General features: G+C 34.2%; 1 protein-coding gene and 1 non-coding gene across 3 annotated transcripts in view; both read right to left on the bottom strand.

The window, feature by feature from the left end:
• Sbp2 (SECIS-binding protein 2) overlaps positions 1-22,821 on the bottom strand; it is a 60,008-nt gene that overhangs the window by 21,060 nt on the left and 16,127 nt on the right. The window contains exons 13-21 of one of the 2 annotated variants that reach the window (XM_080170645.1): positions 21,740-21,874; positions 20,762-20,814; positions 14,913-15,014; positions 12,462-12,563; positions 10,208-10,360; positions 9,352-9,414; positions 8,559-8,710; positions 1,939-2,000; positions 217-293 (exon numbers count right to left, since the gene is read on the bottom strand). In XM_080170645.1, the coding sequence (XP_080026771.1) occupies positions 217-293; positions 1,939-2,000; positions 8,559-8,710; positions 9,352-9,414; positions 10,208-10,360; positions 12,462-12,563; positions 14,913-15,014; positions 20,762-20,814; positions 21,740-21,874 (899 nt within the window). The remainder of the gene's footprint in view (positions 1-216; positions 294-1,938; positions 2,001-8,558; positions 8,711-9,351; positions 9,415-10,207; positions 10,361-12,461; positions 12,564-14,912; positions 15,015-20,761; positions 20,815-21,739; positions 21,875-22,821) is intronic. The other variant, XM_080170646.1, reaches the window with a different exon arrangement.
• LOC145327326 (U5 spliceosomal RNA) lies at positions 6,190-6,305 on the bottom strand. The gene has a single exon (XR_013882154.1). It is a non-coding gene; the product is annotated as a U5 spliceosomal RNA (small nuclear RNA).

Here is a 22,821-nt window from a genome sequence, read left to right as displayed (position 1 = left end):
CAAACCTTATTTATTGAGTAGTTCAACAATTTAATGGCAATAAACGACAATTAGGGATGGCAATCCGTCAAATTTTTGGACCGGATTCGGATTCTACAAGAATCCGTCCGAAACATGGCGGATTCTCCTCTCGGACGGATGGAACGACCCTAATTATAGAAAAGCTTCGCTTTTAAAAATGATGACTATTTTTCAAACAAAAAAAATAAATGTAACCTCTTCCTTTTCCTGGACCGTGTCCTTCAACGTGCCATCACTGATGTTTATTTCTGTTGAATCAGCATCTACACATTCTGTCATATTTATAGCAATGTTAACCATTCTGATGGTGATGGTATTCGATATATTTTTACTTGGATGTTGCACCAGATTTTCATTTACTCTATATAAAGTTTTGTTAGCCCCGAGGGGCCGAAGGCCCGGGCTAACGAAACTGGTATTAATTTTATGAGAATTATTTTAACATTCATGAAAATTGTCTGTAATACGATGCTATACATGATTTTACAGTATGGATGTGGACCGGTTCTAAAACAGCAGATGTTAATCGGTTTCGAATCCCTACTGTTTTGAATTGACATAAAAAAATTTCCATTGTTTAAAAATAAGAATAACATTTAAACCGGTTCTCATCCATACGAAAAAAACTATGTCTAGCATCGTATTATATCCAGCTTTCTACGAATATAAAAATGTACAATCAAAAGATTAAAACCAGTCTTTTTAGCCTGTGCCTTCGGCACCTCAGGGCTAAAAAACTGGTTTTAATCTTATAATTGCACATTCTATATCCACGGAAAGCCGTTTATAATACGATGCGAGAAATAACTATTACATTTATTTAACTATTCTCTATTTTAGAGGGGAAAAAATCTGGGAATCTATATATAGGAAATACAAGGAAAATGAAAAATGAAAGAATGAATGGTAAAGTTTGTATTCTATACTGTCTTGATTCATTTAAATAAGAAGATTTTTTCTTTCTGAAATAAACAAAGGTGTTGTACAAACAATGGATACTGCTTGTACAAGTGAGCACAAGAGAGGAGGGGGGGGGGGACAGAAAAGCCTGTCTCCCCTTTTCTCTATCTCAAGAAATACACCCACTGGCTAATCCCTGTATACGCAATTGTTACGGCCATTCCCTTTTTTCACCACTTTTAGCTCTCTACTCTTTAATTTATTAGATACCATGTTTTTGTTAGCTTTTTTAAGCTATGCTACTTAGGAATATAATTGAATAATATCATATCTTTATCAAACGTAGCTTTAATCCCATTCTTATTTATAAATTTTTTATAAAAACTTTTTCAGATATTTACTTTTCATTCAGATAAACTTTATAGGAACTTTTTAGAGTGGCTTTGAAACCGATTAATATCCACGGAAAACTGTCTATAATACTATACGATAAATAACCTATAACTATTATGGTTTTCCTGAAAAAATGATAACCATAATAAAAATATTAATTGGAGGATCATCTTTTAAAATGAATACAGGACCTATTCTAATCAAATACATTTCTTTATCAATAGAGGTAACCAAAAGACATCTAAATCAGCCAGTAGGAGAAGGGCGAAGGTACATACAAGATGTTGAAACTCTGTACAGATTTGGATAATTTTTTCATTTCGTTCACATAAGTCAGCTATAAGTAGTAGTATTTCTTAAGATAAAGCTTTTCATAGGTAAATTATATCGTTTAAAAAATTATTTCCTTGTATAGTGTAAAGCACATGTATGACAAAACATATAATAAGTAAGCTATGAATAGTTGAATTCCTTAGAATAAAGTTAGCTTTCTAGAAACTATATACCTAAAAAATTTTAAGGTGTTTGAATGCTGTAGGAATTCCTTTTTATGTCTATTGAATTTGTGGAACAGATTGATTATATATATTCTTTTATCTTTTGTAGATGGTTAACATTGAATGCCTGTCAATTCTTTTTCAACATTTTGTGTCAGATGCGTGTCATCCTTCTCATTCTTTTCTTTCCTAAATAAAAATCAGGTTGAAATATTTTGGATCCAGTGCAGTTCACGGTGAAATGTTCCTGGTAACGATTATCAACAAAAATGTATAAAATGAAAGGCTGCTAGCTGCCAAACTGCTTCACGTACATGTCTAATGCCGCACACCGCGTTAAGCGGCATATATAGGCCTATAAATAATCTGGAATAACCAAGATCCAATGATGCACAGGATAATCTTCACTGAAGAAAAAACGCGTAAAATAAGTCTTTTTAAGTGCACTGCTAGATAACTATTCCATGGCTATTCCAGACTATTTGTAGGCCTGCTTTTGTTGGTTAAAAACTTTATGAATAATCTATACGTTTGGCTGTTAGCAGCCATTAAAGATTTTTGGAGATGATCATTACCATACATTTTACCGTAAAGTGCACTAGATCCAATTTTTATTTACAAAAGCGAAGAATTTCATGTTAAGAAAAATTAAGGTTTAATGAGAGGGATCTTAAGGGATTGGACAACGGATTACAAATTGCTGTACAGAGTAAATCCTTTATGAAAATAAAATGATCTATGGCTATTTCTAGATGAAAATTATTGATGAAAATAATTTACTATCTAAACAAGATTTTCAGTATTTAAACATATGGAGACTTAAGGGTATTAATAAATTGTTGAGATGCTATAAAAACTGCCTATATTCCAGGCTGTAAGAGATGATCATAAAAATAACTGATATTGCAAATTGCATTTTTCTCCTTGAAACTAGCATATTCTATGTTTCTTATACAAGTAAACTCAAAGTAAATATTTTTAAATTTATGAAAAATTCACGAATACCAGGATGAAATAGAAAGATAAAAGCCTCTCATGATTTCTGCTGGTTTAATATTTTTTTCGAGAAAATTTTCCACTAATATTAAAATAAGAATCGCGAAATTAATTCCTGTTTTAATCTTGTAATTATGAAAGCAAAAACGATGCATAACATAATTCTTCTATTTTCAGTTATACCTTAATTCCTGATTTTATCATCATTTCATAAAGATTGTGCATTTATATAACAGAATATTATATAAGCTAAATTAAACCAAAGCTTTAAAAAGATTTATTTACTTTCACTAGCAAAGGAATTGTTTTTTTTTCTTTCTTGTTTGTTGACTTACTAAAATATTTGTACCCGCAGATATGGCTTAGTGGTTTAACGTCCCCTTATCTGTTGGGGAGGTGTCGGGTTCGAGTCCCCAGACCGCATCAATACTAAAGATGTAAAAATTAGTACCTACTGCTGCTCTTTCAGGCGTTAGAGATTTGGAGTAAGAGTAGGGGGGAAGCCTTAGCCCTAAATCAGGTATGCATGGGTGGTCCTTGGCATGGTGCACTAGTGATCGAAAAACTCTGTAAGGTCATAGGTTGATTGAAAAGTCCTTGTGGACTAGCATTGTGTAGTAGCTCACTAGTGTATTAGTGGCGTTTATTAGTTCAACGACTAGGAGTCATGCTTGGATCCTAGGTTGCATTGAAAAGTCCCTAGGATTTGATGTGGCTTCAGTCATTGCTGATACAGCGTCATGTTCATGCTTGGGTTGCATTAATTGTCGCAATAATACCGTGACCGAAAAATCACGAAACCTTAACTCTCCACCCATAAGGTTGAAGTGTAAATTACCCACAAGTCCTAATTAAAGTGTCAAGGAAATTGATGGGAAGGATGCAACTCGAATCCGCGTCATACCAAAGACGTTACAAATGGTACCTACCTGCTCTGTTCGGCACAGGACATCAAAGAGTTAGAGTAGGGGGAATGCCTTGGCCCCAAACAGGCGCAACTCATTACCATGCACAGTTAGGATCTCCAGACAAAGATCGTGCAATCAAAGGGTTGGTTGTCTGTAATGTACTGTACCACGGGTATGAGGTGAAGGACCAAGAGTCTGGCCTTGAGTTGACAAGTTGACTGTTCAGTCCAAGTGCAACTCACCCACACGACATTAACATTTAACATTACTAAAATATTTCCTATAAAATGGTTCTAAAAGCCGGCTGTGTCCGTGTGCTTAGAAATAAGTCCTAATTCTGTTTTACACATATATATATTAATGACTTCTGCTTTATCTTTTAGGTAATTTTAAGGGTGTAATTTAAATTAAAGATGGCTTCAATTTCCAAATGTACATAGACCAATCTCGTTTAAATAAAACGATAGAACAAAAACAAATAGGTAGATACTTATAGTTATTTCTTTCATCGTATTATAAACGGCTTTCTGCGGATATAGAAGATTAGTATAAGATTAAAACCAGTTTTTTAGCTCAGAGGTGCAGGTTCCTATCCACCGGATTCGAATGAATACGAGAAATTATAATAAAATGTATTTTGTACAAACACTCCATCTTAATGAAAAGTTATATATCTTTAGTTTGTTTAATGTTTCTAAACAAACTTTTATCATTCTATTTGCTTCTTTAACCAAACTTAAGTTTCCTAAAGGCAGGGATATGGGGGACAGGTAATTGGTGGTATTTTAATTAGGGACCGGATTTGGATTTCTACAAGAATCCGTCCAAAAAATGGCGGATTCTGGATTCTTATTTTTGGCGGATTCCCGCGGATTCCGGATTCTAGCAATATTTTAAAGGGCTTTTTAAAAAAAATTATAAAATTTAAGTGCTACATATGTCCTAAAAATTAATGTTCTTGGTGTTCTCTATAATTCATTTCCGAGAATCGAACCAGATTTTTAAAGATTTTATATATAATGATGATAATCTTTGCCTTCAAAAAGGGGGAGTTAAAAAAAAAACTCAAGACGCTAATTTAAGCCTACCAATTCAGAATACGAATCCGCTATTAAAAACGGATCCTGGATTCAAATTGCCAACCCTATTTTTTTTTAAATATTTCCCTCAATTCAAGGCGTGCAAAATTCTGTATCCAAATATGAACCACCATTCCCATAATACTGTCTCTGGTAAAACTAAACATCGAAATGGAAATTTAATTATCTCCTATAAAGTTATCCTTGTATCCCTGGTTTCAAGATAAAATAGAATTTATGATAACATTCTCAGTTTAGATTTTTGTATAACTTAGATAAATATACATATCATCTAACTTTTGGTTATTTTTATGAGGGAGGGGAGTGGTGCCTATTGCAACAAGGATGACAACATGCATAAAAGCGAAGCGCTGAAACGGTAGGACAAACGGACATTAACACTTATATAGTGTAAGAACTGAATTATCAGAATATAAATGTATAAGAGTCGATGCAAAATTGTAAGTAAATTTGTTGAAAAACTGCTTGATACAGAATAATGTTTATGGATATACTTACATTTTAAAGACTTAATTATAGAGTTAATTAAAAGGGACAAACGGACGGACTTACAGACCAACATACCGTGTTCTATTTTGTTCTATTGTAGGTACAAAATCTACCATTGTCCTTTCCCTCCCACTTATTTAATTTTAAAAAAAAATTGAAGGTGGTTTCAGTGCTCTACAGCACTTTTGGGGAAAGCACCTAATTGTTTGTACATGCGACAATGTAAACAAGCAAAGTTTCTCTTTGCAGATCCTTGACTGAATTACAATTTACTATTTTTTATCACAAATCTCAATTGCCAATAATACATTAGAGATCCTGTGCGAAATTTTAACTTATTAAAGGGATAATTGCACGAAATTCAATTTTTTACCATGTATTTAAAAAAACATAAAGACTTAAAAAATCGTATTCATGTGATGATATATCTATAATACAAAGTAGAACGATGTCTGTCTGTCCGTCTGTCTGTCTGTCCCTTAAGATCTCGGTAACCACTGAACCGATCGGATTCTACTCTTCAGAGTATCTACCTATTGGTCCTGTGGTGGTTTTAAGCTATTTTCTTGGGGGGTGAGACACTTCAAACCCCCCAAAAAACCAAAAAATCCCCCCCCCATTTTTTTTTTTTTTTTTTTTTTTTTTTTGAAGGAGATTTCCATGGTCCTTTACGATTTTCGCCATAATTTTTTTTATCACCTCTTGGGGCAAAGCCCCTAGAGGCTAGGGGCGAAGCCGCTAGTGCAATTTATATAGCAGGCTTATTTTCACAAAAACAGTATGACGATTAATTCAATGATGTCTAATTGTTTCTTGTTTATTTTTCAGTATACTTCTAACTTTCTGAAATGCACTATCCAATTGCTAACTTTTAGAATGATAAGTAGCCATCTAAGGATGGCCTCAGAGAAATAGTAGAATTCTCAATTATTACCCCCCATACACGGAAATCTTTAGTAAAAGGCGAAAGATTTATTCGGTATGTGTGGAAAGCTTGAGCTACCTGAATGTGAGAGTTTAAATGATCACTTAGACGTAATTTTAAAATTATAAAGTTTTGTAGTCTTTAAATGTTCTTTTTCAACAAAAGTATGTCCTCAATGTTTATAAATATAAAATATATCATTAATATTAACAAATTATGCTAAAAAAAAGTTGTATGTTCAAAATTTTTAGTGTTTTACGGAAACTATTTCATACCCTAGTGGCCAAACTTTAAACTAGAATTCCGATTTTTAAAATGTGTTGCCTAGAAAATTTGGACCAATGAGAGGCCGCTTGACGGGAAAATCTACCAATGAGAGTGAACTTCCCTTATCGGTGTGCTTGACTTGCGCTAATGGTCACAAAAAAAGGGAAAGGGGACGGTAAATGAAGGTAAAGCAAAAGAGGTGACCAAATACTTTTAACATGAAATCGTTTTGATCATGGAGCGAAGCAACTTGTTGAAGTAAAATATTTTCATTGCGACAATTTGAGTTTTAAATGTTAATATGTTAGGTATTTCAAGATCATTTTCAAAATTTTGTTTCCTTTTTTTAAAAGCGAATCTTTTCTATAATTAGGGTCGGACCTTCCGTCTGACTGGATCGGATAGCTTTTTTTCTCGATAATTTAGGCATGTTAGAATTGGCCAATCGCTTACAAATTTTGCATGGTGATTCCTGTGGTAGTTAGGTACAATTTAGAAATAGAAGAAACTCTTTAATCGTTACCAGAATGTCCGAAAGTCTATTTTAAACAAGTTGATTTTTTAACTTTTTAACAACAATTTTTATGTGATATAATTATCCGGTATTATCGTCTTAGAAATTTTTTTTCAATTTTGAAAATTTGAGTACCCTCCCCCCCCCCCCCCCCCCCCCGACAGCGAACTATGAACTCTGACCGCAGCGCTCGGCTACCTAGCCTGCCTAGCCGCAGCGCTCGGCCCCCTTGCCTGCCTAGCCGCAGCGCTCGGCTCCCTAGCCTAAAACCTAGCCTAACCTAAAATAGTTGTTCGTCGTTGTCGGAGGGGGAGTACTCAAATTTTCAAAATTTTCAAATCAAAGAGGATAACGCCGGGAGGTAATTTGTGCAAATCTCGGCTCTACACCGCGTCTTAATTAAGGTCGTTAAAAATAGTTGTTACTGCTTCTATGTCAGATACACGACATTGTTTGTAGGGGGAAGGAATTGGCCCACCTCCCCGACGACGAGCGGATGTGCTACGTGTTAGGCTACTGTCGCGGGTTAAAAAGTATTGTTACTTGTTGTACATGAACTGTCTCGTCAACTTGAATTTGAAATATGAATATCCAAGCTTTTGTTTGGAGGGATGTACAAAATCTCGGCGGGGGAAGTAGTGGTATTTAAAGCTTTGGAGAGGGGGTGGGTTAAAACCTTCTTTATATGTGTGAAATTTTAAAAATCAACCTTAATTGAAATAACTAAGACCTTTGAAGCAAAACACAAAGCTTCGAACATTTTTAAAGTATTTCAAAAGATTTGGAAGGGTTTTAACAGAGGACGATAAGTGGGGGGGGGGGGAGTTTGTACAGTTATAGGAAATGAAAATTCAGCATCAAAGGGAGAGGTCATTTTCTAGTAAATCCCGTAAAGGTGTGTGTTATAAGGCCTAAAAATAGTAGTAGAACGATAAGGTGCTCTATATATTTGTATTTCCTATTGAATAGAACAATAGGGAAGAAATTTTTTTTTTTTTTTTTTGATAACCGTACCTGGAATATCTGAAATTTCTATCAAACGCTTTGTTTGGCTCAAACTGACACAAATAAAAAAAAATATAATTATAATAAATCAACCTGTAAAGAATGACTTCTTCCTTTGTTTAATGGTATAGATTGTTCTTAACCTTTACCTTGTACCTATAGAAAACATTATTATTATAATTATATTTTTTTAAAATTTTTGTCAGTTTGAGCCAAACAAAGGGTTTGATAGAAATTTCGTATTTTTTTTAGATAATCCAGGTACGGTTATCAAAAAAAAAAAAAAAATTTCCCTATTGTTCTATTCAATAGGGAATACATATATCTAGAGCACCTTATCGTTCTACTACTATTTTTAGGCCTTATAACACACACCTTTACGGGATTTACTAGAAAATGACCTCTCCCTTTTTTCCCTGGCCCCCCCTTAACATACAACTTTAAATCAGAATTTCATTTAATACATTTCTTTTTCTTAATATCTAAACCAGAGTAATACACAGCCCAACGTCCCCTCCCTCCCTGAATATAATTAAATTGTACCTGGCAGCGGCTTCAGCCTTCTCCAGCTTCCTCCTGGTCTTCTCAGCAAGGATGATCTTTTTCATAGTTGTCAGCCTGCGCTTCTTTCCGCCCTCCCTTTCTTTACCGCGCCGTACAGCTGGGGCCGAACTGTCCAGCTTATTTCCAACTTTCTGATTATAAAAGTGAATTTATTATTGGCGGAATGACTTACATAAGGCGCCTGTTTTTGCGCAAGACATTTCCTTCAAAAGCCTGACAAGCACACTCAACCCCCCCCCCCTTATTTCTAAAATAAATTCAAAATAAGAAATGGGGATAGGGGATATATTTTGTGTAATTTCTCAGGGGGCTATCCTGTACCCAACATAACCTAACTTAACCCGATCTAAAGTAAAACACAAACACACGAAAAACTAACCCCCTCGCATTTACTCTTCATTTCAAGATAGGGGGATGGGGGTAATGTTCTCGCCTGGGCTCCTTGAGGGAAACCGCCCATTCATCTCACTCTAACTTATATCATATTCAGAATTTTTTCAGATTTTCCATTAAAAGAAAAAAAACTTTACTATGATATTACTTACAAATGTTATTAATGATATGTATAATTGCTAATGGACTTTTTTAAAAGTTGGAAGGGGAGGTACATAGTTCCTCCATTTTGAATTTTAGTCTTAAAAAGACAGTTAAAATATTTATAAAACTTTCCTAGACCAATAAGAATCTTCACTGGTAACTATATCGGATAGCGAGATCTTAAGGTGTAGTCAGACATCCTGTTACTTTTATATAAAGATTATATATGTACTACCTTTAATCTTTCATTTGCAATTTTACCAGCTATGACTGGTGCTGCTTTCTTCACAGTTTTCTTCTAAACAAAAAATACTTTTCTTATAGTGATTAACATAATAATTCCCGCATCGTATTATAAACAGCTTTCAGTGGATATAAAATGTACAATCGTACGAAGGCACGGGCTAAAAAGAATGTTTTTAATCATATGATTGTACATTTTTATATTCGTAGAAAACTGTATGTAATACTATGCAAACACAATTTTTCAGTATGGCTTCGAACCGGTTTTAATCCACCGGATATTAATCGGTTACGAAGGGATACGGAAAAATAATTTAGGATTTCATGAATTTATCAAATAAATGGATATACATTGGTATAGAATATACGTGAATATTATGACAGGAAAAAATGTCGTCAATTTAGGTTGCTACAATGGACAACATTTATTGGTCATTTCATTCATTCAGTAGGAGGGGAGGGAATGAGGTAACGTGTGTGGATGGGGGGAAAGTTGTTTTAGCCAACCACAATTTCACTTTATACTAGTACATGAAAATCTGGTGTAAGATCCTAGTAATAATATATCCATTTTAATATATCTTGCTTTGCAGGGAAAGAGGGAAAATAACTTGGACTGTTTATAAAATTATTAAACTAGTCCCCAAAGTTTTATCATACCGTTTTGTAATTCGTTGGCTTAACAACTTAACAATTTTGATTGGTTAGTTATTTAAATTTAGTGTCCAAACGTTTCAACACTAAAGTAATCTACAGAAGGGGTAATTTTGTGTATTATCATTGTAAATGTATATCAACTTATTAGCCATTTTCTCATCCCTTTAAACCCCTGCTTTCATTGTATTTACCTCTTGAACACAAGACATAAAGTTAATGATGACAGGGTCCTTGGATTTCACTTTCTTTTTTTCTTGGGCCGCAGTATCCTCTGGTTGGTTTTTGTCAGCCTTATTTTTAGAGCATTTTTCATCTTTCTTTCCATCCTTCTTGGATTCTTCAATCTAAAAACCAATAATGGTTGTTTATCGCATCGTATTATAGACAGGTTTCCTCTTTGTGTCAAAAACTGGTATTAATATTATGAATTTTATTTTCATATTCGTGGAAAATGCGCTGCTATATATGATTTTTCAGTATGGCTGAGAACCGGTTCCAATTCAGTGGATATTAAGCGTTTTCGATGTCATACTAGAATAAGAAATATAATTTTTACATAAAAAATTTTATAAGTCAGTGTAAGTAAACATAAAAGGAATCTATAAAACAAAAGTTAGTTAGAATCTAATAATTAAAAAGGGATAGTTCTACGAAGTGTATTTAAAGAGTTAAGGTACTTAGAGTAGTGAACTTTTATATGTCTTAGTAGAATATATTAGGCATTGGATAGATATGATTATATGTTAAAGAATTTTTAACATTGACCAGACCAAACTTTTTTTTATTTGACAATATCTAAAAAAAGTTAAAGTGATTTGCCACATAAATTACATGAGAATGGTCTATTTTTTTTCCAAATATGTATAGCCAAAACACCAATATCAGAGAATCTTTTTCCACATATTTCACAAGAGTTATAAAAAAATTGAACAGGGGTTCCCCTTGGGACAAGTTACTTAAAAAACATCAAAAATAACGTCCGGTTCATAATAGGACAGGTTTTCTATAGATTCTTTTTAAAAAAATAAAGAAAACCGTCCGGTTTACTTACAATATACACATAATCTCACGCGGAAATACCAACTAACCATACAACATATATAAATATATATATATAAAAAGACCATTCTCATGTAATTTATGTTGCAAATCACTAACTTTTTGAGATATTGTCAAATAAAAAAGTTCGGTCAGGTCAATGTTAAAATTCTTTATCGCAGTCATATCTATCCAATGCCTAATATATTCTACTAAGACATATAAAAAGATCACTACTCTAAGTACTATACTAAATATTTTATTGGTCATTCTTTGTTGTTATGTGTATTTTGTTGTATAAAAAGTTTGAAGTTCTATTAACTAGTAAATGCTATCTAAAGTTGTATTTATGACAAAAAAGTTTTTGCCATCAATAACATGCAACGAAGTTGAAAATAAAAATGAAAAACTCATTTTTTAAGGAAAATCCCTGGTCAAATCTTTTAATTTTAATCAATAACTTTATATTATGCACCTCTACGTTATTTAAAATAGAAAAAACTTACAGTTCACTATTTTTTTTTTAAATGCACTTCGTGAAACTATCCCTTTGGTTTTAATAAATGACACTAATTTAGGTTTAAAACATTAATATGTAATTAAAAAAACTACAAAGTTTTCTTTTATTAGTGGGATATAACTGGAAGATTAAAAAAAAGAAACTTAAAAGATAACAAAATGCCAGTGAAAGCTAACCGAATTTGAGTAGGTAAACCCCATAATCAAACGGCGTTGCATATTACTATATGTACATTATTGACAGAATTGACAGGGTAAAAATTGTCGTCAATTTAGGTTGCTATCATGGGATATCATTTATTGGTCAGTTCGTTCATTAGGAAGAAGGGGATGTGGTAAAGTAAGTTTCATGGGTCGGAGATCGTTATTATAGCCAGCTACAAGATTCACTTTATTAGATTATATGGTAATCTGGTGTTAGATAAAATAATTACCTAATAAATTCATTATACAGAGTGAGTGAAGCAAAGCTTTATAAAATACATTAAATGCATATATTTGATGACCTCTAGGGGGGCTTGGTGTCTCTTAGGATTCTAGACCTCTCCACGCGCATTATGAAACATACTCAGCATCTTATAATTAATTGAATTGTAAAGCGTCCATTCGTCCGATAGACAACCAACCCTTTGATTGCACGACGATTGTCTAGAAGTCCTAACAGTACATTGTTATTGAGTTGCACCCGTTTATGGGCCAAGGCATGCCATCATACTCTTACTATTGATGACACGACCTTCCTCTAGAAGTCCCAACTGTGCATGATAATGAGTTGCACATGTTTATGTTACAAACAATTCCCCATACTCTTACTATTGATGACACGCGCCTGACATAACAGCAGTAGGAACAATTCCTAACGTCTCTAGTTTTAATGCATGTATTTACCTTTACACGTCTTGGTTTAGGTGCAGATTTTAGTATTGAAGAGTAGGATAGAGGAGCTTGATCAGGGGAACCGTTTTCCTTTACCAACACTGGTACTTCATCCTGAAAACAGACAGTTATTTAGGGATCTAAAGGGATAAGACAATGGCCAATAAATTGATTTACATCCCCAATGATGATACACAAAATGACCCCTTGTGAAGATAACAATTAGTGTTTGAAACGTTTGGACACTAAACTTAATAAACCAACCAATCAAATTCAATAAAAGTTCCCAAATTAAGCCAACGAATAAGAAAACACCAATTCAAAACTTTGGGGAATAGTTAATTAACAGCTCAATGTCCCCTTATATCCTGCAGTTATTAAATTGATAACAAGGTCAGTTTTGACTGTAGGTAACAGAACAATAATAGGATTTTCAGAAATAAACAGTATAAACGATTTCTGTTAGATTTTCTTTTGATTTTCGTTAGATAGACCATTTTCAACAATTTTTAACTTTCATCTATAAAAATACATGTATTCCACAGGTTGCATATTACATATACTTCCAGTAATATAAATGTATAAGAGTCAAAGCAAAATTGTAAGTAAATTTGTTGAAAAACTGCTTTATATAGGATAATGTTTATGTACATACTTACATATTTAGAACTTGATGATAGAGTTGCTTCGCTTATAACATTATACTTTGTTGTCCCAGGAATCAATATACCAAAAATCAGATCAATCGGATGATTAGATCAAATAAAAATTTGTTGTTAAAAAATTAAGAAAATCAACATGTTTAAAATGGACGTACGGAAATTTTGGTAATGATTATAGAGTTGCTACGCTTTCTAAATCGTACCTAACTACTAAAGGAATCACCATGCAAAATTTGATATCGATAGGACAATTCTAACATGCCTAAATTAACGAAAAAAGCTATCCGTTACGGACGGACGTACGGACAGACACCCTAATTATAGAAAAGCTTCGTTTTTAAAAATTCTGCTCATGGCTGGTAAATATTGTGGGGTAGAAAGAGTTATATGTGTGTTGATTTAATTGCCATTATACTTTCCATTCCTCTGTAATACTTTCAGATTAAAATTGTGTAACCGCCAGTCGACCATTCTCTATCTATATACTTAATATTATTGAATTACCTACTACATAGATGTGCTGTAATATTGCGACATAACCAGTGGGGAGGGAGTGGACATTAGGATGTTTATTTGACTAGTCCCCAAAGTTTTGTAATAACGTTTTCTTATTTCATGGCTTAACAACTTTGATGGCTTTAATTGAATTTTGATTGGTTGGTTTATTCAGTTCAGTGTCTAAACGTTTTAACCACTTATTAAAATCTACTTATTATTGACCATTGTCTTATCCCTTTTTATCCCTGGGACATAACTATATGAAATATCATACATCAAAGGAACAGTAATTTTGTTGCAGAAGTTTTCTGGTTTTTTTGCCTAGTTTCACAAAAATAAAACATTGGAATTCATGTGCTTTATCAAAATTAACCTTGATTTGTGTGTGAATATTTGAAATCAATCGACAAACAAGATACCTAGTTAATAACATAATGACATCATATCCTTGTATATAATGTAAACCTGTATTACTTACAAGGTTGACAAGTGGTAGAGCTCAAAATAATATCAGATAGAAATACTAAGTGATTTTTAGAGCAGATTTTCAGTGGTCATAAATAAAAACTTTTTTTTAATAAAAATTTTACGAAACCTTTCACGTATGTTTTTATATACTGGATGCTTATTGGTAAAGGGAATCGTCACAATAAAAATTCATCTGTCTACCTTGATTAGCAGCCGAATAAATTTCATTCCCTCCATAGCGTTGCGGGCAAACCGACTGACAAAGTAGGCTATAGAGTAGCTTCACTACTAAACAAGGATGACAACATCCATAAAAGCGAAGCTCTGAAACGACATGACAGACGAACATTAACTTTTGTTGAGTGTCAGAACTGAATATTCAAAATATGAAAATATAAGGTTTGACAAAAATATACGTAAATTTGTTGCAAAACTTCTTAAATACAGAATTCTGTTTAAGTACATATTGACATTTTGATACTTGATTATAGAGATTCTTCGCTCATAATATTGTTCCTTATTGTAATAGGAATCAGTAATCAAAAAATCAGATCAAACGGATGATTTTATCACATAAAAAATTATTATTAAAAAAGTAAAAAAATCAACATGTTTAAAATGGACGTACGGACATTCTGGTAACGATTATAGAGTTGCTACGCTTTCTAAATCGTACCTAACTACTACAGGAATCACCTTGCAAAGTTTGAAATCGATAGGACAATTCTAACATGCCTAAATTAACGAATAAAAGCTAACTATCTCGGACGTACGGACGGGCGGACGTACGGACCTACCCTAATTATAGAAAAGCTTCGCTTTTAAAAATACTTACATTGTCAAGTTGATTGTGTGTTGACCCCTGATCCTCCCCCCTTCCCTTGTTTTCCTCCCCCTCAACATCAGAGAAATCTGTCTCCCATTCTGAACCTGTCTCCTACAAACACAATTTGGTCAAAATATCTTTGATATCTGTGAACTTTCAATAACAACCCCTCCTAATGTAAATTTTGATAAGTACTAGTAATTTATCGCAGCGTATTAGAGACAGTTTTCCTCGGATATTAAAATAAAAAATTATAAGATCTAAACCAGTTTTGTTAACCCCAAGGGGCCGATGACCAAAGCCAACAAAAATGGCATTAATGTTATGATTTTTATCTTAATATTCATGGAAAACTGTCTCCCATTCAGAACCTGTCTACTACAATTTGGTCAAAATCTATGTTTTGTCTGTGAACTTGTAATATCAAACCCTCCTCCTCTTAAAATTGATAATAAGTCTATGATAAATTAATGGGGGAGGTTATTATTTCGTTTGTTTACTTTAGGTAAAGTTCTACAGGGTACTGGGTAGCCGCGCGCACCAGGGTAGGGCCACCCGCAGGGATTAGGTATAGGAAAAAAAATGCCACCCTCACTTATTTTCAATTTATTCCTAATTAGTAGGGAGAGGGGGGGAGTTATGGTTCACTGAAAAAAAATAACCGTTTCACAATGATCTTAAGTCTTCACTCAATACAGCTATAAAAGAAATAAGGACGATAGTTTAAAATTGATAAAAGAAACGCTATAAAATTTGTAGATTTGCGAGTGTATGAGTTTGGTGCTCAAAATAACAATGAGCTGTTTATTGCACTAGTCCCCAAAGTTTTACATATTGTTGGCTTAACAACTTTGCGGACTTTAGAGAATCAATTGGTGGATTCATTAAGTTGAGTGTTCAATCGTTTCAGTCACTAATTTAAACCTACAGAAGGGGTAATTTTGTGTATCAAAACTTGGGATGTACATCAATTTATCGGCCTTTGTCTTATTCCTTCATATCCCTGGTTGTATTTGCATATTTACTTTATTAAAAACTAGCGGCTACGCCCCTAGAGGCCTCTAGGGGCACTTGAGGAGGGGAGAGTCGAAATAATAACCCAATTTCTTATTTTAGATTTTAAAAGAAAAAGTAAACAAAAAAATTTTTTTTTTGGGGGGGGGGTTGGGGGTGTTCCACCCCCCCAAGAAAATAGTTATAAATCTTCCCGGGATCTATGAGAAGCTACCCTGTTAAGGAGAACCCGATCGGTTCAGCGGTTAGCGAGATCCTTCGGTACAAACAAACACACAGACACACATCCTGTTACTTTAGTATAAGGATTTTACTATTGATGACAGTCTATTTGTAAATCTAAAAAACTGAGAAAATAAAAATGTGCAGAAATGCTGGAACACCATGAAAATTGCATTACTTTACTACACAGAAACTAGACGTAAACATGTCAACCTTTATTTATATTTACTCGTTTTAAATATTGTTATATAACTATCAGCATTACCTACATAAAAAAAATCAAGGATAACAACATCCATAAAAGCAAAGCTCTAAAATTTTGCATAAAACTTCTCAAAAAAACAATGATAACATGTTATTGTTCAATAAAAGAAAGTTTATTCATTATTGACAAATCATACGAGTTTTGTGATTACGTTTAAAGGGAGTAGTTTTGAGAGTTTAACTAAAGGGGTAGTTGCACAAAATGCATTTAAACAAAAATTTAGTGAACTCCAACTATTTTTCTATTAAATGGTTTAAACTACATTTATAGGGCATTTATTTGAAAGAATTTGAATTTTTACCATGTAGTTTTAAAAATATTTAGATGCAACTATTCCTTTATTTATGTAGAATTAGGAGAATCTTTAAGGGTTTGAAAAGAATAAAAACGATTTAGTGATATAGAATATACGTTGTTATTTTGACAGGGGGAAAATTGTCGTCAATTTAATTTGGTAACATTGACATAATTTATTAGTTGGTTCGTTCATCCAGAAAGAGGGGACGGAATGGGGTAAAGGGGATGGATGGAGGATGTCGTTATTTTAGCCAACTTTAAGTTTACTTTATAAGAGTACATGATAATATTGTGTGAGATTCCAAGTAATAATAAATCCATTAACGATTCTAACATGTCTAAAATTAAATACTACTTACAAATAACCTAATTGTTAAAAATATTGGCCCTTAGTAAGTGGTTCACTCCAGTGAACACAAGTCCCCAAAGTTTTATGATAACGTTTTCTTATTCGTTGAATTAACACCTTGGAGGACTTTTATTGAATTTTAATTGGTTGGTTCATTAAACTGATTGTCTAAACGTTTCAACCACTAACTGTAATGTAATTGTACAGAAGGGTTAATTTTGTGTATCATCATTGGGAATGTACATCAATTTTCGGCCATTGTCTTATACATTTAGATCCCTGACCTTGCCACAACAAGCGTCCAGTGTACATCCTGCTCTAAATGGCTCCATATAAAGTGCTCTGGCCTAAAATCATCCAAGGAGAGACACCAATTCCCCAACTGGATCGGACCATGCTGCCCCAAGCCTCAACCATCCCCAAAAATTTCACCAAAAAAAACATCACCCTCAAACACATCTTCATCATCACCCTTTCCTTCAACTTCAACCCCTCCACCATCTTCATCAACTCCACCCCCTCCATCACACACACCCCCACCCTCATCAACAGCAGATCCAACCACAAATAACTCCAACTTTAAGATCCTTCAATTTAACATCAATGGACTGAATGGAAAAATGGAGGAATTACTAGACCATCTGGAGACAGAAAAAATACTTGTAGCTGCAATACAGGAAACAAAGTTAACCTGTAAATCAAAAGTTAAAAAAACTCCTAACTACTCGCTTGTAAGAAAAGATAGAGGAAGCAATAAAGGTGGTGGACTAGCATTTCTAGTTCATGAAAGTATACCATTCCATCAAGAAAAAAATCCTGCTCATCTAGAAAGTGATAAACACCTCGAATCACTTACCATAAACATTCCAAGCAAATCAGGTGATTTAATGATCAGAAATGTTTATATACCACCAACGGCTAGTTGTGACCAACTGTACCAACCTCCCATCAACAACATTTTTGATGATCTCAACAACACATCCCTCATCCTTGGTGACTTTAATGGTCACCACGAATCCTGGTACTCTGAAGACAGTCAAGATACACGTGGCAACCTTATTGTTGATACAATTGCAAACAAAAGCTTTGGTATTATCAATGAAGACCTACCAACCCGTGTAACAGCTAATGCCTCTACAGCCCCAGACTTAAGCATTGCCTCTGTAAATCTCATGCCAACTACCACCTGGTGTGTGGATAAAAAACTGAATTCTGACCACCTTCCAATTACAATTTCAGTTCAGGCAGACATAATAAAATGCAGATCTGGGAAAAGGACCTATATTAACTTTGATAAAGCAGATTGGACCAAATTCACCAGTTCAACTGAAAATGTCTTTACTAATGCAACACCTTCAAACAATATCTACAAAGATGAACTATTTTTCAGAAAAACACTTCAGACTGCTGCTAAACACAGTATTCCAGCTGGTAGAATACCAAAAGTCTACAATTCTGTCCCCACTGAAGCTGCTAATCTTATTGATCAAAGAAATGAGCTCCGCAAGAATGACCCATCAAATCCCAACATTAATGTTCTCAATGATAACATCAACAAGAAAATAAATGAACACAAAAAGAATAGATGGGCCGAACACCTGAAATCCTGTGGCAGAGGCTCTAAAAAACTTTGGACGACCATTAAAAATCTCAATAACCAACAACAAAACACCAACAACCAAGGTCTATATTTTGACAATAAGATAACCAACAACCCAAAGAAAATGGCTAATTTGTTCAATTCTCAGTTTACACCTACATCAAATTCCAAACCTTCTAAAAGACTGAGATCAACTCTACGACATCTTAAAAATAAACCTAAAAATCAGGAAATCAACATTACAGTAAGCCAAACAATTGCAGCAATCAAAAAGTCCAAAAATTCAAAAGCCCTTGGACCAGATGGAATCTCCCCTATAATGCTAAAGAATCTGGGCCCCAATGGTATTAAATATCTTACCAGACTATTTAACATCAGTGTTAATCAATCACAAATACCAACCATTTGGAAAGTAGGACGAATCATACCCCTACTCAAGCCTGGAAAACCAGCAGACCAAGGCTCCAGCTACAGACCCATCTCGCTACTTTCTCCAGCTGCTAAAATCCTGGAAGCCATATTACTTCCAGAGATCAGCTCATCACTAAACCTAGCCGACCACCAGCATGGATTTAGGAAGGGGAGGTCAACTCTTACAGCACTCCAAGACATCTCTGAACATATTACAAAAGGTCTAAACAAAAAACAACCTGTTGACCGCACTGTATCAGTTGCCATTGACCTCTCCAAAGCATTTGATACTGTCGACCATACCCAGCTACTCAAAGACATCGACGATCTACAACTTAATGATCACATAAAAAGATTTTTATGTGCATACATCAGAGGTCGCAGTACATATGTAGAATTTAGAGGTGTAAAGTCAAGCTACAGAAAGATGAAACAAGGGGTACCACAAGGAGGGGTTCTCTCACCCATCTTATTCAATCTATATATGTCTAAGATGCCAGCACCACCAGGTACAATAAAGCTTGTTAGTTATGCAGATGATTCTAATGTATTAAATTCTGGCCCTCATCTTGAACCTATCTGTGAGGAACTTAACATCTATCTTAATACTCTGGATGAATGGTTCAAGAAAAGAAATCTTTTTATCTCGCCAGCTAAATCATCAGCAACCCTCTTTACCACAGCCCCAGGTGAAGTCAGGACTCAACTTCCCATCAAGATCAATAATGAGCCTGTTCCCACTGAAACAAAACCTAAGTTCCTTGGAATAACTTTTGACAGTCTTTTTAACTTTAGCCATCACACAGATAATCTTAAGACCAAGCTGATTCAAAAGAACAACATATTAAAGGCACTCTCAGGTTCCACATGGGGAAAAGATAAAGAGATTCTATTAGACACATACAAAGCAATAGGACAATCTCAAATAAACTATTGCTGCCCAATCTGGACACCTAACATGGCAGATTCACACTGGGATAAACTTCAAACAGCTCAGAATAATGCTCTAAGATCAGCCCTGGGTTGCCATAGAATTACGAGTGAAGACCATCTCCATGCTGAAGCAAAAATAATGCCCGTTCATGACCACTGCAATATGTTATCAAAACAATTTCTTTTGGCAACCCAAAAATCTGACCATCCAACACCAATTAATCTTGACAGCAGACTTCCATCGAGAATCATGAAAAAAACACTAAAATACAGATTTGGACGAGAAATTAAAAGACTTGTACCAGAACGACCTATCTCTGAACAAGAATATAAAAAACATCTAAAAACCATACATACAAACTCAGTCAGAGACACCATAAACTCAAGAAATGTCAATAAAGTCCTTGGCCGTGCCCCCCCTGAAATAAATGCCGCTGAAAAGTCATTACCAAGATCAACAAGAAGCACTTTATCCCAACTCAGATCTGGATACAGCATCTTCCTTAATACTTACAAAGCTAAAATTAAACCAGATCAATTTTCGAAAATCTGCCCAGACTGCAACAGATCTAAACACACAACAGCACATCTATTTAAATGCCCAACAAAACCCACGCAACTAAAACCCGCCTCCCTTTGGACAGACCCAACTGCATGTGCCAGATTTCTTGGACTTCCAACTGAACCTGAACCAGAACCTGATGATCACGGATGAGATGAATTGGCTACTACTACTACTACTACTTTAGATCCCTGGTTTAGCTTACCTGATCTGAAACTACTTTACCCCTCTCGTCTTTCATAACTCTACTCAATACAACTAAAATATAAACAATTCAAATACAATATCAAATCTAATTTACAGATACAAAACGTTTGTATAATTCTTTTATTTATAAGACCAATGTTTCAATCTAATCTTTTAAAAAGGTATATACATCCCCAATTATGATCAACAAAATTAATCCTTCCTTAGATTAAAGGTATTACTGGTTGAAAAGTTTTGACAGTCTTCTACATGAACCAACCAATAAAAATTTAATGAATGATGGTTGGAAGGAGGGGGTATCGGTATTTTAGCCAGTTAATAGTTTACTTTAGAGTACATGAAAATCTGGAATAAGATCCAAGTAATTATATATCCATTGTACCTATACAATTAAATAAACTAGAAATGTTTTATTTAACTGTAAGCTACTACCTACCAAACCAATGGATTTTTAAATTAAAATAAGGAAAATTGGCTCAAAGTAAATCTATCTTAATTTACCTATTTGAATGATTTAAGCATCTATTGTGTTTAAGAGGCCGAGTAAAAGGCATACAACTCGCGGAATGAGCGTTAATAATAGCATGTCTACTGGCTGTCGGGGAGGTTCTAATTCACACCGCCTGTTCCACACCGCGTCATACTAAGGACGTTAAAAATTACTGCTGCAAAGTCTGTCACGTGGGGAATGCCTTTGTCCATAAACAGGCATAATTTATCACCTTGCTCAGTTAAGACTTTCAGACAAAGGTTGTGCAATGAAAGGGTTGGTTGTCTGTTGGATGTTACTTAACCTAATATCTTTGGGTGTTGAAGTATTAGATTCCATTACAGGCGGTTGATGATCTGGCTGCTCTAGATGGTCTAATAAATCAAAGGTGAATATCGCCATAAAGAGGCAATGAACTACGTACTGCATACTTGAAAAGTAGCTTCGCTATTTAATTACCTCAGTAGTGATCTATTGAAAACTGACCTTTTCTTTTGAATTGTTGTTGATTCAAGTCCGGATACTCTTCGTCGTGAAATTTAATTCCTTTCTTCTCATTTTCTGCGGATTTATTTGTTTTCTTAGTGCTCGTTCTTGAAGTGGATTCTTGCTCTTTTATCCCTATAATAAGATCAATTATGTTTTATCTTACTATATATGTAAAAAGTAGTAAGGTTTTTTGTCTGATGTTTAAGATCTTAATAACTATTCAACCGATTGGGTTCTCTATTTTAGGTAAGCTTAATTTTCCTGTGATGGTTTTAGGCTATTTCATTTTCAGATTTCAGTCTTGGATATAAAAATGATTACAAACAAAAATGAAATAAAAAAAGATTACCTAGATAATATCATTTATAATTTTTTTCATATGATGTAAGGGGGGAGGCGGATGTGCCACTTTTTGAAACCAAAAGTAAAACGTACATGATCTCAGCCCAGAAAAGAGTTACAACTCTAAAATTTGGCACAGCAGTTGCTTCTGTGGAGAACAATATGGAACTGTGAAGAAACAGCGGTTAAACCGCCGCTCCCGCCTTAAACCGCCGCTCCCGCCTTAAACCGCCGTTTCCCGCCAATTATTTTTGCCTTTTTTTTCTCGCCAAATTAGACAGTTCTCAATCATTTGAGATAAACTTTTTTTCTCATAAAAATTTCCCTTATATTTTCACGTGACACTTATTGTAATATTTCAAATATGTCAATATTGAAAAAAGAGTGTTAAATCTAACAAGTGTCAAGTGAAAATATAAGCGAAATTTTTATGAAAAAAAAGTTAATCTCAGATGATTGAAAATTGTCTATTATGGCGAGAAAAGACAAACAAAATTCGGCGGGAAACTGCGGTTTTCGGCGGGAGCGGCGGTTCCGCCGCCGTTTCTTCACAGTTCCAAATTGTTCTCCACAAAAGCAACTGCTTATAATGGACAAATATTGATTGTGACTCTTTAGAAGACCCTTGGCACAGTTAAGAGCTTAACACTGAAACCATGGAGTAACAATTTGAAGATAAGGCATTTGAAGACGAATAAAAGGGGCGAAGATTCAAGATAAGGGGCGAAGCTAGTTGA

This window comes from Acartia tonsa, chromosome 8, assembly GCF_053477335.1.
Source record: "Acartia tonsa isolate MP-2025a chromosome 8, ASM5347733v1, whole genome shotgun sequence".
Lineage (NCBI taxonomy): Eukaryota > Metazoa > Arthropoda > Copepoda > Calanoida > Acartiidae > Acartia > Acartia tonsa.
Note: the sequence above shows the minus strand (reverse complement) of the source record. Positions and strands in the feature narration are given on the sequence as shown.